This window comes from Lynx canadensis, chromosome B4 (genome assembly GCF_007474595.2).
Source record: "Lynx canadensis isolate LIC74 chromosome B4, mLynCan4.pri.v2, whole genome shotgun sequence".
Taxonomy (NCBI): domain Eukaryota; kingdom Metazoa; phylum Chordata; class Mammalia; order Carnivora; family Felidae; genus Lynx; species Lynx canadensis.
Window position 1 is genome coordinate 112,468,705 of NC_044309.1, and position 15,968 is coordinate 112,484,672.

Consider the following 15,968-nt stretch of genomic DNA (forward strand, 5'->3'; position numbering starts at 1 on the left):
AGTGATTGTTCATGGTTGGACACAAACTCATTCTTTTCTAAAGTAGCAGGAGGCAACACATTGAAGGAATGAAATGTTTGCCTTTTCTTACTTACAAGCTGTGTATCCATGCGGAAATTATTTGACTTCTCTGGGGCTTCATGTGCTGATTTAAAAAGGTATTAAATAACCACACGTCGTCCCCAGGGCTAATGTAAGTATTAAATGAGATACTGTATGTCCAATTAAGACATAGAGTTGAATAAAGGATAGTTTTTATCTCTATGGCACCTGAGCCTCAGGACACTCACCTGTTGCCACAATGCAGAGGGACTGCTAAGAGCCATGAATAGATTATCTTCTCAGTTTTCATGACTACCACCTTTGGCCTCGACATGCTTTGAGTTGTAGAAACTATTGCAAAAGCGGAGGCCGATCCTAACTGGCTCAGCACACGTTGTGGTTATAATTCTGACTCTGCACTTACTCTTTCTAAATTTCATCATCTGTGAAATAGGAACAGTACATTCTTATGGGAGTTTTGTGATAAGCAGATGTGGACCAAAGAGCCTAGCACAGAAGCTTTGTATGCACGGAATAAACTCCAGAAATAAATGTATGTTGTGGTTGTTATCTTTCTACCAGGACTTATATTTACAAAAAAAAAAAAAAGTTTATTGAATGGATGAATGTATGAATGAATGGAGTAAGCCAAATCAATAAATAGCCTCTCCTAGCTATTGCCTGATGCCACACTGTAAATAAATATCACTAACATGATTACTTCATGAAAGATGAGCATGTGATTAAATAGCTCACACAAAGCACTGTGTTTTTCAGGTGGTGACTGCTGTAATGGAGAATAGGACTTTGCTAGAGCTTAGATCTGTAAGCTCTGGTTCTCAGGATTATCCAAATATTATTTTTATTTCCTGCCAAATTTGTGCATACTATATAATTGACCGTCCATTAATATTGACGATGTAAATTTTATGTTTACACTTTGATTTTTAACACTGACCGTATTTCTTTAAAGAAGTAAACGCTGCTTTAGTCAAAGCCATTATAAAAATAGCCCGTGTTTCCTAATGGAAAACCAGATTCAGTTAATCACTTGACAAAGTTTCATCAAATATTGTTTTGTTAGCAACTCCGATCAATGCAGAAAAGTCTAAAAATAAGTGGGTTTCAGAAAAGGCACCTGGGATGACATAGGAGGGGAATATAATGTTTCTCTGTGGCTGGTGAATTTTGTGTAATAATCCTACAGATAAAATTATAGTGCCTGGGCTAATTAGTTGTTCTCCAAGTGCCCTGACCAGATCTATTTTTCTCCCATCTCCGTCTTGCCCCAAGAAGACCTTTCATCTTTCTAGCTTTCTTGACGGTTGTCTTTCGTTTAGGCTTAATCAGTGGGAGGATCTGACATAAAAGGTGAGGAGAGAGACCCTGTTTCAGGACCTCACCTTTGGCAGATGTGGCAACCTTCCAGAACCATAGCTCCCCGGGCACAGAAATCCTCCAAAGCTGTTCTCTTGCTTGGATCCAGAAACTCAGTTCTTCCCCTGTCCATGTAGCCATTGGGGTAACAATGGCTTTTCACCACTGCCATCTCTTGGTGCCTTGTCGTCCCTTGCTTGGTGCAGTGAACTCTGTGCACGCTGTATAACAGTCCCTTCATTGGAACTCTCAGAGGTAAATTCTGTTTTCTATCAGGCGCTGATTTACACAAAGATCAAAAGAGAACACTCTGTTGCCACGTATTTACCAGTATTTGACTTTTCTACAAAATGGGAATAGCATTAGTATTGACTCATGTATACTCTGTAAGGCTGTGAAGTTGCTATGTAATAATGAGAGGGAATCTCATGACTTCTCCTGGAAATTTTGTGTTGATAAGCTTTTGTGTTCTGAGTGGTAAATAATGAGGGAGACCCATTTTTTTGACCATAAGGAAGCCAGCCTGAAAATGTAATGAAGGAAGACAAAGTTGAAAGAGATGCAGAGAAACTTGGCTGGAACTCTGATCAAATTGTACCTACGGGCTCCTCCAATGGCAGGACGGTTTGAGTTTTCCTTTGCGGTTTAAACCAGTTTGGATTTGGTTGTCAGGATTTGCAAACACAAAAGATGCAACATTGTAGAAAAAAACAACTCTTCTCACATATTTGCTTATTGGATGTGGAGAGCATAAATGTAGTTTATGATAAATCTCTACTTTTTGTCAATCAGCCTATTACCCCAGGCTTGCTGAGTGGTCTGCTTTGATAGGTCTTTATAAACCCTGCAGAAAATAAATCTAAATTTGAAGATTTAACCAAATGCAAGAAATGTTTCTAATATTTACCATATTAGAATATTAATCGAGTAATTATAGAAATATTCAAGCGAGCGCCCTGGTTATACACATGATGTTTTAAACCTGTTTAGTATCTTAGTAACTGAAAATACCAGCTTTCTAGACCAATCAGGAAAAATCAGCTTTGCGCTTTATCAGCTCAGCACTGAATATAGGTAATGTAAGTTGTAATACACAAGGGTCAAAAAATAGGAGGAGACGAAATATCTGAGAACTTGAAAAGATGTGCTATTTTTGCCAAGAACACAATGTCTGCTCTCTTCAGAAAATTGAGTTTAGGGAAGATAACAATTACACTTTTATACAATAGTAAGTTTGAATGTATTTGTAAATTTATTTGTTTCAAAATGACGACATTAGCAAAAATTTTACATAGCCTGTATTGAATTTACATATTCAAATGAGGCTTTACCAGTAATAATGGGGTTTAATACAGAGCTAGATAGAATTTGAAGTTCAACGTTATGTCAAAGAATCTAAGACCCTATGAGTTACAGAAGATCAATATTTTTTATTTGATTCCTTCTGAAAATTAGACAAGAAAAGATTTACTAAATTGTTGACATGTATATATATATATATATATATATATACACATTTACTCCAAATTTTACGTTTAGGGAAATAAGAATATCTGCAATAACTCAGTTAACATCAACAGAAAGCTTCAAAAAAGAATTCTGAAAATGGCAGGCAAATTATTTTTTTTATTGTAGGCAATTATTTAAACTGCATATTTGGCTTTATATGCATTATAAATCATGTGGGGAAAAGATCCACATTGCAGTTAGGTTTTCAGTATCTAGCTTTCTTTTTTTTTTTTTTTTTTTTTTTTTTTTTGAGCAACGATATTAATGGGATTTTGCCAGGTTATGAAAACGAGGGCTTTCTTGGGAGTTATTTATAATTTCCAAGCTGGATGGCGGAACGCACATAGACACATCGGAACGTGGATGGTTGGATCTCCCAGTACTGGACTGGGTTGCTGAAAAGGCTCACACCTGAATAAGAAGCCTTTTTGGTGTTGTATCCAGGTGGGCAGAAGTCGTTAGACCCGACTGCAGAGATATTGTTGTTATGAAGGTAGACAACCTGCAAAATGAAATAATGGAGAATGATTATTTTCCTCTAAATATACTAAGCCATTCATGCAAATACCTTATTCTTTTTCTTTTATTATTTACTCTTTATCCTAGACCCATCCTTTCTCTTACACTTTCTGCCCAACCATCAACAAATGCTGCTAGCTTGATCTTCAAAATGTACCCAGAACCCAGTCCTTATCCCCACATCGACTTCTACAACATTGTCCAAAACTGCCATTATCTCCTCCTGGATGATTCAAGCTGCCTTTATTGTTGTCTTTCCTGCTTCCTCTTTTGCTCTGAAATCAGTTTCCCTTCCTTCCTTCCTTCTCTCCTTCCTTCCTTCCTTCTTCCCCTCCCTCCCTCCTTCCTTCCTTTTTCTTTTTTATTTTCTGTAACCCTGTAAGTTAGCTCATAGAAAAATTATTTAAAAAATTGAGCCAAGTTATATATTCTTTGCCTCAACACTCCAATGGCTTCCCATCTCATGCAGAATAAAGTCCAAAGTTCTCACAATGACCCACAAATCCAACATGGTCTGCCATCCTTCTGCTCTGACCTCATCTCCCCTCACTATTAAATCTAACTGGCCTACCTGCTTTTCCTCTATTACAAAGATCAAGGTCCTTCCTTAGGTTGGCACACATTGTTTCCTCTACCTGGCCTTATCTTCTCCACGATATCTACAAGGCTTACTCTTTCACGTAGTTTATGTAACTTCTCCTTACCAGAGATGTCTTCCCTGACTATCCAATGCTGCCATTCATTCTCCATCCCAGTCACACTACTTTAAATCTTCACAGTAATTATCACTATACAGCATATTATATATTTGTTTGTTTGTTTCACCTGTTTTCCTTCTCTAGAATAAACGCTCCATGAGGAAGGAAACTTGTTTTGTTTTGTTCATGACTGTATCTTCAGTGTCTATTAAACACAGTAGGTGTCCAATAAATATACATTAAGTGAATACATGAATAAATTTATGTTATTGCATAAATTGTGTCTACATGGGCTGTTTTCAAGGCAAAGATAAAATGAGGGACCTTTGAACAAGATTATGCAGAATGAGGAAGTAATATATAATGAACAAGAAGAGTGTGCATAGTATTTGAATCAAAATAATCACAAAGTCTAAGAAACACTTGAGTGCCATAGCATTTGGAATGAACAGACCTAGAAAGTTTTTTTTAAGTTTATTTATTTATTTTGAGAGAGATACAGAGAGCATGCAGGGAAGGGGTGGAGAGACAGGGAGAAAGAGAATCCTGAGCAGGCTCCACACTGTCAGCACTGAACCTGATGTGGGGCTCAAATTCATGAACCGCGAGATCATGATCTAAGCCCAAATCAAGAGTCAGACACTCAAATGACTGAGCCACCCAGACACCCCAGACCTAGAAATCTTTAATAAAAATTTATTCCATGTTACAAATTCTATCTTATGAATAGAATTCTATAGTTCATTAGAATTTTTTCTGAAATGTATTTTATGCTTATGTTTAAGATAATGGTAACTTGTTCATAGATTTTTCTCAGGGATATTAAATATTAGACTTATGAAAGGGCTTTAGAAATGGGTTTTCATGTAGATGTGATTTCTGAAGAGTGAGAAGTGACTTATCATACAACCTAAATTAAAATATACTAGTAACGTGACAGTTTCTAAAGTGTGTTATAAAGCCTATGAGATGCTTCCTTAAAATAATTAACCCAGAACACTCCTACTTATATGCAGGTGAAAAAGGCCTTGTTTAAGAAAGGTTTTAGAAGGAAGACAATAAAAACAGAAACAAGTGATATTAAAGCCAAACAATAGCTATAAGTATTTTTTTATAACTTTCAAACTTTGAAAATTTCTTCTCATTTGCCATTCTCTATTTCCTGGCAGTGACTAGCAATAAAGGGGGCACATGTTTGGTTAGAATTTAGGGCTAATACTGAAGGTGAGAGAAGAAAATGTCAAGACATAAACCAAGTATTAGTCTGTGTAAAAAAGAAAATTAGATTCTCAACTCATTTTATAAGGTCATTATTTTCTATTATTAAAACCAGGCAAAAATCATGTTCATCATCACACACACACACACACACACACACACACAACCTACCTACAAATATTTCATATTAGCATAGACAAAGAACTTTAACAAAATATTAGGAAACTGTATCTCACAAAATATAAAAAGATTATACACCATGACCAAGATGAAGCATAATTTATCTCAGGGATGTAAAATTGCTTTAACTGGAAATTAATTAATTTAATTTACTCTATTAAAAGAATAAACAACCAAAACCACATGATCATCTCAACAGACACAGAAAAAGCATCTGAAAAATTCACTACAAAAACTTTCAATAAACTAATAAAAGTATCTTCTTAACTTGACAAAGAGCATCTACAAAATACCTGTAGCTAACATCACACTGAATGGTAAAAACTTGAATGTCCACCCCTCTCTTAAAATAGAAAACAAGCCAAAGATGTCTAATTTCATCACTTCTATTCAATATTGTACTGGAGATTCTAGCCAGTACAATGAAGCAAGAAAAATAAATGAAAATAATTCAGATAGGAAAAGAATAACTAAAACTGTATTTATTTACAAATGACATGATCCCAAATACAGAATATCCAAAGATGTGCACAAAAACTTCTGCAACTAAAAAAATTTCAGCACAGTACCAGGATAGAAGATCAATAAACAAAAATGAATTATATTTACATATACAGTAAAACCTTGGATTGCAAGTAACTTGCTCTGCGAGTGTTCTGCAAGATTAGTAAATGCTTCTAATAAATTTTAACTTGATAAATGAGCGATGATGTCTTGCAATACGAGTAGTATGTGATGACAAATGTCACATGGTCACAACTGAGCCAATTGTTCTTGAAATTAACTTTGATTAATTTGGATTAAAAGCATGTTTCTGGAATGAATTATACTCACAAACCAAGGTTTTACTGTACTAGCAAAAAAAATGCAAAAATGAAATTAAGGTAACCATTCACAACAGCATCAAAAATAATAAAGAAAATGACAATAAACTTAGTAAAATAATTGTGAGACATGTATACTAAAAATGACAAAACATTGCTGTGTGAAGTTAAATAATATGAAATAGAGAGATATTGCATGTTTATGAATTAGAGGACTTAATATTGTTCAGATGACAATTCACCCCTAATTGATCTATAGATTCAACACAATCCCTATTTTGCAGGCTATTTATGCAAAAATTAAAAGCTGATTCTAAAATTTATATGAAAATGCAAAGAAACAAGAATAGTTCTTATTTTTGAAAAATAAGAACAATGTTAAAAGACCTTCACTCCCAACTTCAAAACACAACCAAAGGCTATAGTAATCAAAAAGCATAGTGCTAGCAAGCAAAATGTGGTATATCCATACAATGGAATGTTATTCACTGATAAAAATGGAAGAATTACTGATTCATGTTGTTATGGGTGACCTAAAATCATTACAATAAGTCATTCTATTTATATGAAATGTACAGGAAAGGCAAATCCACGGAGGTATAAAGTAGATTAATGATTTCCTGTGAAAGGGGATGAGATTGAAAATTGACCAGAAATGGATATGAGGAATATTTGGGGGTAACATAAGTGCTAGAACTGGATTGTGGTGATGGTTGAACAACTATATAATTTTGCTGAAAATAACTGAGTTATATGCTTATGAAAAAGGCAGTGATATGGGTGAAATCTCTAAGAGCCTGTAAGAAGGGATGTGAAATGGGGCGCCTGGGTGGCGCAGTCGGTTAAGCGTCCGACTTCAGCCAGGTCACGATCTTGCGGTCCGTGAGTTCGAGCCCCGCGTCGGGCTCTGGGCTGATGGCTCAGAGTCTGGAGCCTGTTTCCGATTCTGTGTCTCCCTCTCTCTCTGCCCCTCCCCCGTTCATGCTCTGTCTCTCTCTGTCCCAAAAATAAATAAATGTTGAAAAAAAAAATTAAAAAAAAAAAAAAAAAAAAAGGATGTGAAATGGGTGCACGGATAGCCAATTAGAGATGAAAAACCAAGAATGAGACCCTTCTGAATGTGAGGCCCTGTGTGAATGCCCATGAGATTTGCTGACATTCAACAAAGATTTCAAAATAGCATGTTTTATAAATTTTTCTCTGTGACTCACAATAAGAACACATTATACACTAAGGTTTAGTATATATGAAACTATGCATTTAAACAACATTTTTATGAAATCCTTACCATTACAGTGATATTTTCTTTCCATGCATCCTATCCTATCCTTTCTTATCCCATACATGTTAATTAACTCATCAAACTTATTTTATGAACTCAATAATATGTCCAGACTGAAATTTGAAAAATGGCAATCAAGAAGATAAAACGGATTATTCTGGGATATAAAAATGAAAACAAACCAATCCCCGCAGCCCCCAAAAATGCCCACCACCAACAGAAATCTCAATAGTAACAATGGTAGCTATTACTTGGTCTTCTAAGTGTCTTGCTTTTGCTTGTGCCTTCAGATCTGCTTACTCATTATCCTATCACCATCAAAGGCCCACTAAAAAAGAATCAGCGTGAAATACAATGTTTTCAAGTTTCATCTTTGTACTTATAATTCAGATACTTTATTGAAATCTAGCTAACGTGAATCCTTATAGCTATTTTGCTTGGAGTTTTTGTCACAAACCAATAAAAAAAAAAAAAAAGACGTCCATCACATTTTGACAGAACTGACGGCAGAGTAAGGGATAAACCTATCTTGAACCACAAGCAAAAAAGTTGAGATACTAGATTACCAAAATGGCAACTTTATAAAAAGGTTTTATCTATAATAGAGCATCAATGTCAAGATATAATTTCTGAATCATCATGGTTCAACTAAGTACCTAGGTAAATATCTGACAGAAGCAATTTAAATCTGACCTTTATTGAAGCTGAAAAATTAGATAAAATAAGCCAATACATAAAATCTATGAATAACCACATTAACTTCTGAATATAAAATTTGAATAACATATTTGTGCAATTTCCTGAGTAACAGTGGAAATATTATTTTGTTATATGTGAAAAAAAATATTATCACTATTTAAACTGATGAGCATGCCTTACATTTATAGGTTTACAGACTACAAAGCTCTATTATCACCATGGGCCATTGGACCATATCTTCTTATCCTTATGCATGTACTATAGCTTGATAACTGACATGAAGTTAACTCAGTCACAGAACATTCTTTTTGACCAGCTTGCATCTGCTAAAGCTAAAATTTAAAACTTCTCTTTTATTCCATATCTATTCATCACAAATGATCTCATCTTCTTCAACCAATATGTTTTTGTTACACTGATCTATGGCTTGAAACTACCTTGCCTGCTTCCTAAAACATACTCTATTCTAGAAGATAGCATTATAATAAGGGTAAGGTAATAGTCCTATTAAAAAAATAATAATTCAAGCCTGTATTTTTCAGGAAACCAGAATGAATACTGATGTGGAAACATGAAAAATATCTTTCTGCAAAAATATTGCCAGGCAGAGCTACCTGCCTCCTAGCATCCCAGTAGGGAGGGTTTGCTCCCTAGAGACCCCTTACAGGTTTAGTGGTGTTGCATTACCTGGATGTATTTGTGCTCCGCCAGCCCACCAGGTACTCTGATAAGCTTATTGTTGTCCAAGTGAAGCTCCCTCAAATGAGGAGTGTTGGCCAGAGTGCCATTGTCAATAGCAGAGATGCTGTTAAAACTCAGTCCCAACCTGCAAAAGGAAGCGGAAATGAATGCATGTCCTCTGCTCAGGACACATGGATGCTTTCTTCACAGGTGCTGTGTGATTTATCAAGTCAACAGCAAGGACTTTCTTTGTTTTTGCATTTACTGTTCCCTTTGCTTAGAGTACTTTTTTCCAACCTTGCTGAGCCTACATAAAGCCCATTTGTTCCAAAGTTCCCACCATAGAGTCACTTTCTCTTTTTTTTTAAATGTTTATTTATTTTGAGAGAAAGAGAGCAAAAGCACATGCGTGCAAGCAGGGGAGGGACACAGAGAGAGAGAGAAAGAGAGAGAGAGAGAGAGAGAGAGAGAGAGAGAGATAATCCCAAACAGGCTCTGCACTGTCGGTGCAGAGCCCAACCTTAGGCTCCGAACCAAAGACCATGACTTGAGCTGAAATCAAGAGTCTTGGGTTTAACTGACTAAACCACCCAGGCACCCCAACTTACTCTCTTTGAAACTCGTCTGATCCTACCAAACTAGATAGGTACCCCTAGTAAATGCTCCTATAGCATCCTGTTAGCACCCTCTTAAAAAATTCAAGGGACTGTGTACTTGTGGTCTTTCCTAGAGAAAAGTGACTGTCTTGCAGCATATCCAGTGCTAACAGAAAGCTTCTTATGATCAATGAGTCGCTGCTGAATTGATTTCTATGTATAATACATATAATGAATTCACTCCGTAGAATACTCAAAGGAGTACTATTATCATTTGGGTCACTTTAGAAATCAAACAATTGTATATTTATTATATACATTTCTTCATTGGAAATAAAAGGTAGAAGGTTCCAATGAATCAGTAAACATATCTGCCAGGAAGGTTAACAGAATTAGCATTTTGCTTTCGTTTGAGTTTATCAGTGATCATCTGCTACTATCAGAATTTGCCTGGTGCCAGCATTCCTGGCTTCTGACCCTGACCTCTGACCTACATGTCTGTTTCTTGGCCCTTTAACATTTCTTCTACAATACCACTCAAAGTTTTGGGCTGCATTTTTTAAATTAAGTGCATAACAAGTGAAAGTTCTGCAGCCGTGCGGTCCCTTCCTAGTAAATGGGATTCAAAAGTCAGAAGAGGTTAACATGGAGACAAGGTTGATGTATTTGGCATTCTAAAGATGAATGACTCTGTCAAACTAGGGTGCTGTCAATCCTAAAGGGCAGAGAGGAGATACCTGGGATGAGGCAACAAGGTAATGAAAGAGAACCAGCAAACTCAAAGGGAGAGAAAGAGGAGGAGTCTATTGGGCTCCCTCACAAGATGTGGAATAGGCTTGGAAACTTTCTGTAGGATCGTTTTAGCTTGCCTTCAGCTAGTTCTGATTTTTGAGCCCTTCTGAGATTTAGATTCTGGTTTATGTAACCCAAGTCTCTCAGTTTTAATCATGACTTGGTATTTGAAATAACTGAGATTATACTATGTTAATTTTAAGCTATTAATAAAACAGTGGATTTATCTTAGCTATTGATTATTAACCTGGCATCTCGGCAGAGAACACGTTGTTTCCCCACCACCCCACCCTCCCCAGTCTTAGACATTTATTTCTTGTTTCTGATCTTGTCTCTTCTATCACAGAGTCAGGTCTCCTATTTCTTACAACACTCCAAATCCCATATCCAATTTTGGGCTAATACATTCTTAGAATATAATATTCTTAATAACTGATTCAAAGAAACTTCAATTTTATGGTGATTTATTTATATGTTCAATCAATAAATATTTTTGAGGACCTGTTATGTTCAAGATATTATTCTAGCTTTATGAAGGCAGAGGGCACATGGCTCAAAAACAATGATTCCTTCCACTGAAGAGTATTTCATCAAATAAGGGAGATGATGATATATGTATACATATATAACAACAAAGAAAGTGTGCCCCAAAACCATCTTATATTTTTGGAGAGAGGCATATACTATTTCTCTCCACGTGTTCTTAATAACTAATTGGAATATTTGCCCCACAACGTTCTGAGATCAGTGGCCGCTTTTTTTCTTCTTTTCCCAGTTTTGATTTTCAATACCAAAATACTTCTCATGTCCCAACATCAGTGAAGAGTAAACAACATGAGGATTTGATGGTTTCATAGACATATTTTTCTGGACTTGATTCCAAAAAGAAATTTGTCTGATAAATTCAACAATTGGAAAAATCTGCTTGGCCAATGGGTCAATCTGCTCCAATTTAATGAATGGGATTAAAAAAAAATTCCATACCACTTTCAGTATAAAATAAACTTTTATTCCAAAAAGGCACAGATATTATTAGTGGCTTACCATATTTGGAATTAGACTATTGTACATCTCTACCACTGCTACCACTAACAGCTGTCCTAAAGACAGTTCTATACAATAGGCAATGCATCTGATCTTCCTACATTTTTCTGCAGCTAGAGGGACCAAATCAACAAAAAAAGGTCAGTGATGCACAATGCTATTTCAAAATATATTTTCTATATTAGAGGCTGTAATGAAAATAACTTTAGATTTCTTCTTGTCTGAGACTTAGGGTAATACACTGTGTTATAGTCACATCCATATGCTCACCTTCAGCTCTCACCACCCACCAGCTCATTGGGGAATATCCACAGAAATGGGAAAAGCTGTGTTATATATCATCTTGTCTTAGCTATTTCTCAAGGATAAATGATATACTTTATTTGTCTCCCATAACATTTATAAAGAAAAAAAGAGAAGTGAGTCAATTTGGCATAACACTACGCTCCTTTGTAAGAACATTCAGCAATACAGTTCAAGAGCACAGTGTTTTTTGAAGATAAAGCAAATAGTTTGCAAGCCTTCTCCTCTTTTTATTACTTAACCAGATTGCAAATGTAAAAAGATTAAAGTTAGGCTAGAAGTCAGGAAAGGAACTAATGATTATCTATCAGGAAAAAAAAAAAAGTTAACAAGGCCCAGAAACACACACACACACACACACACACACACACACACACACAGACAACCCAATGACTTTTGTAAGACTACATTAAATGTCCAGAGACATTTTAAACTCTTCAGAGAATAGAGATATGAGGATCTCATCATAATCATCCAGATACAATGGTGTGGGATGCCCAGTATTTCCATGTCCTGGTAGCTTTCATTTTAAGGCATTTTCAAATTCTGAACACTGGGTTATAACATAATCAACCTTCTGTTGAATTCAATTAAGTTAGAACCTACTGAATAAGCATGTTGATTTAATCAGGTACATTGTACGTGAGATATGTCATGGTTATGCTAAGTATGCTATTTCATGGCTTTTTAAAGAAATAATTGAGCATGCTGTTGGGACCAACAGCAAAAAATGTGGTATGGTCAGAAATTGCCCGTGGCATTTCCAGTTCTGAGTATGTGGGCACCTATACATCTAGCCATTTTACAGACATAAGGTTATGAAAGAATATTATTACTTAGCCAAATTATTCAGTCCTTTCAGGCTAGCTGCATCAACTTTGGAGATTTTGTTGCCTTCAAGATGTAATTCAGTAAGGGAAGGAGGAAGACCTGGAATACAGAAATACAAAATGTTACATTAGCAGATAAACGTAATGATGGGTTGTAAAGACTTAATGAAGACAAAGGCCACCAATTTTCTAAAAGACAGAGTGTCAAAGGATTTGCTTTACATCATTTTCATTGGTTTTGATTTTTATCTTTTTTCTTCATCCCTTTCATAACAATATACACTTCTAGAAGTAGTACAGGGGCTTTTTCCTTTTCTCGTAGTTCGATTTTAAACAAAAACATGGACTGTGGTTTCTCACATAGTAGATTTTTGTCTCAGGAATTCTTAGGATACAATTGTAGAACTGAGGTCAAACCCTGAATCTCATTAGTTTCTTACACCTCTGTTAATAAGTTAACACTACCGTGGATAAAAGATGACAACTCTTTATTATATGCTTTATTATAGCATTTAAGGTATAATAAAGAGATCATGTATAAGTTAAACCTATAGGCAAATTTAACTAAGTATCTCATTCATGGGCATTATTAATAATTGACGCTGATATACTGTGCTGGCTTCAGTCTTAATCAGCTTTTCTGCATTAAAAATCAAACACATGGGACGCCTGGGTGGCTCAGTAGGTTTAAGCGTCTGACTTCAGCTCAGGTCATGATCTCACGGTTTCATGGGTTCGAGCCCCACGTTGGGCTCTGTGCTGACAGCTCGGAGCCTGGAGCCTGCTTCGGATTCTGTGTTTCCCTCTGTCCCTCCCCCACTCATGCTCTATCTCTCTCTGTCTCTCAAAAATAAAAAAAGAAACAAGAAAAACTTTTAAATAAATCAAATGCAAAAACAAACCCAACATCAAATTCCTCTGCAACACGGATGTGTCCAAAGAGCTAAAGATTACTTGGACCTTTCAAATCAAGACTGTTCCCCTACACAAGAGGAATGTGGAGGCCTATAATCAAGCAACCTGCCATATGTAGAACACCTGGGGAAATAATTTCAGATCCAAAGTATCCACAAAACCTCTGGATAGTGCTTCTTGAAAGGCTAGGACTTCTAAAAATTTAGTAATATTAATATAAAAGTTTAAATATTTTATTTTCATTTCCTCCTGCCATCTGAGGATGCATTATGCTTTTATACAGCTTTGTAAAGGGCATATTGTTCCACTTACAAGAATAGCACCAACCACAAAGAAAAGAGCAAATTGGTTACATGTAGAACTAACATCTGCTTAGCAGAGAGTGTCGGTTATTTGTCCATAAAGAACAAAATTGGAAAACTGCAGGTTATGTTCGGCATGAAATTGTCATTGCGTGTCAGTGAATTCTATCAGTACTGTCTATTTAATGTAAAAGTTTAGTCCATATTTGATTTGACGTTAGTATTAGTTTCTCTATGTTTTGTGTGGGAGCTGCTAAGGAAGGAATTTCTACTCCCTGCAAGTCTGAAATGTGGTCAACACTGATACTGGCACTTTCCCTAACTTAGCTCATTTACTTGTTTCAGTTTACAAACTTTTTTTGTTAATCCCTGTTCATAGACGAAGAAACAGAGACTCAAAGTTACAAATTTGGAGACTATCTAGCTGCTAAGTAGGGAAGGTAAAATGTTCCCAGTCAAAAGGAGTTAAATTGAACTATAGTTGCTCTAAACTGAATGAAATGAAGTTGAGACAGTATGAGAGAAGCAAGAGGGACTTAACTCCCATAAAGCCACTGGTCTGAGGCAAAGGTTAAAAGTTTCCATATACTTAGAGACAAATACCTCCTTCTGGGAAAGCGAACAAATGAGATAATAGTCATTACGAGTAATGGTTGTCTGGGCAAAATTAGAAGTAACAATTTAAAGCCTGCTTGCACAAGTATTTCTATTTTCCAGGAGCCCTAAGAGAATGTCAACCATAGAGAAAGGCATTCTGGGATTGTCTCTTGTCCACTGAAAACTAATGACCGCAGATAACGCCCGTGGGATTGAAGAATGCTTCCCAAATCCTAGCCCCTCTCCCCTAGGAAAAATGCCTTTACAAGTCTTGCACAATACTCTTTCAGAGAGCAACAGTTCTCTTTCTTGTCGGCTCCCTTGTACACAAGTTATCTCTAATAAACTCCACCCACACTCTTTCCCTTCAGTTCAGTGTTCATTTCTATGACACTGAGACTCAAGAACCTAGTCTCCGGGGTCCGGTAACAAAATCACAATTGCACAGTTCTTATGACTAAATATCATGAAAACCCAGTCACTCTTGGAAGAAGGGATTCTAACCACTCAAGTCTCTTTAGAATACACAAGTGTGGATTTTTAAAATACTCCCATATGTAATTAATGAGTGACTTTATAACAAACCATATTGAATACACATCCTTTCTTCCCTATCACCATGAAAAGATAGTATTAAAATGTAGTGTCTCTAGAACAACAATTATCATCACATCCATAACTCTTACCAAGGTTCTAAGTGTCTTCCCTTTTGCAATGTCAGTTTCCCCAAAGTTAAGGTATAGCCAGGAGAAAGTTTGTGGAAGAAAACTTTGCAATAAGATAGAGAGACGCAAATTTGCAAAGAATACCATTAATCTTTGCCACCGTAGCGTTTAGCTAAGGAACCTATACTCTAGTTACTTTTTTTGTTCCTTTCCCTTTTCATTTTTAAGGTAAATATGAGAGCTTACCTTGGGCCAGATACTATGCATGCACATTCAAGTCTTATTTGTGTCTATCCTCACAAATATACTAGAAGATAGGTGTCACTAATACCTCCATAGATAGTAAAACTGAGGTTTTAGAGATGTGCAATAACTAGCCTAAAGTCACAGAAAGACTAAGTGGCTGAGCCAGACCTCTCACTCCTGTTTTCTAAGTGGAGAAACCATAACTCATCACTTCATTCCACGGCCTTGTGTTTCCAGCAGTGATGGTAGACCATTAATGTGGACATGAAGCCTCCCAGAGGCAGCTGATGTTCTGGTGTAAGAATCCAGCCTAAGAAAGGCAGACTCATGTATTTCATCAGCATAAATATGCATAAGAGAGAGGACTTAGGTAAGCAGCAGAATACAGTGGTCACGCACATGGGCTCTGACATCAGCACAGCACAGTCCCAGCTTGGCCACCTCCAAACTCCAAGACCTTGGTCACAATTTACTTCATGTCGTTAAGCTTTGGTTTTCCGTATTTATTAAGCAGGCATGATAATATTCCTAGAGAGGAATGGTTTAAGATTCATATAGAAAACTCCACAAAAAGCATTTGGCACAATACCTGCTACTAAATAAGGGCTGAACAAAATTTAGTTACTGTAATTTTTATAGTAAGTGTTTA

At 36.2% G+C, this 15,968-nt stretch overlaps 1 protein-coding gene across 2 annotated transcripts in view; it reads right to left on the bottom strand.

Annotated features, from left to right (window-relative positions):
* Positions 1 to 2,648: 2,648 nt before the first annotated feature.
* The window catches only part of DCN (decorin), a 42,300-nt gene continuing 28,980 nt past the window's right edge, over positions 2,649 to 15,968 (bottom strand). For both annotated transcript variants that reach the window (XM_030323369.1, XM_030323368.2), the window contains exons 6-8: positions 12,601 to 12,694; positions 9,036 to 9,174; positions 2,649 to 3,430 (exon numbers count right to left, since the gene is read on the bottom strand). In XM_030323369.1, coding sequence (XP_030179229.1) covers positions 3,236 to 3,430; positions 9,036 to 9,174; positions 12,601 to 12,694 — 428 coding nt within the window. In that variant the 3' untranslated portion in view covers positions 2,649 to 3,235. The remainder of the gene's footprint in view (positions 3,431 to 9,035; positions 9,175 to 12,600; positions 12,695 to 15,968) is intronic.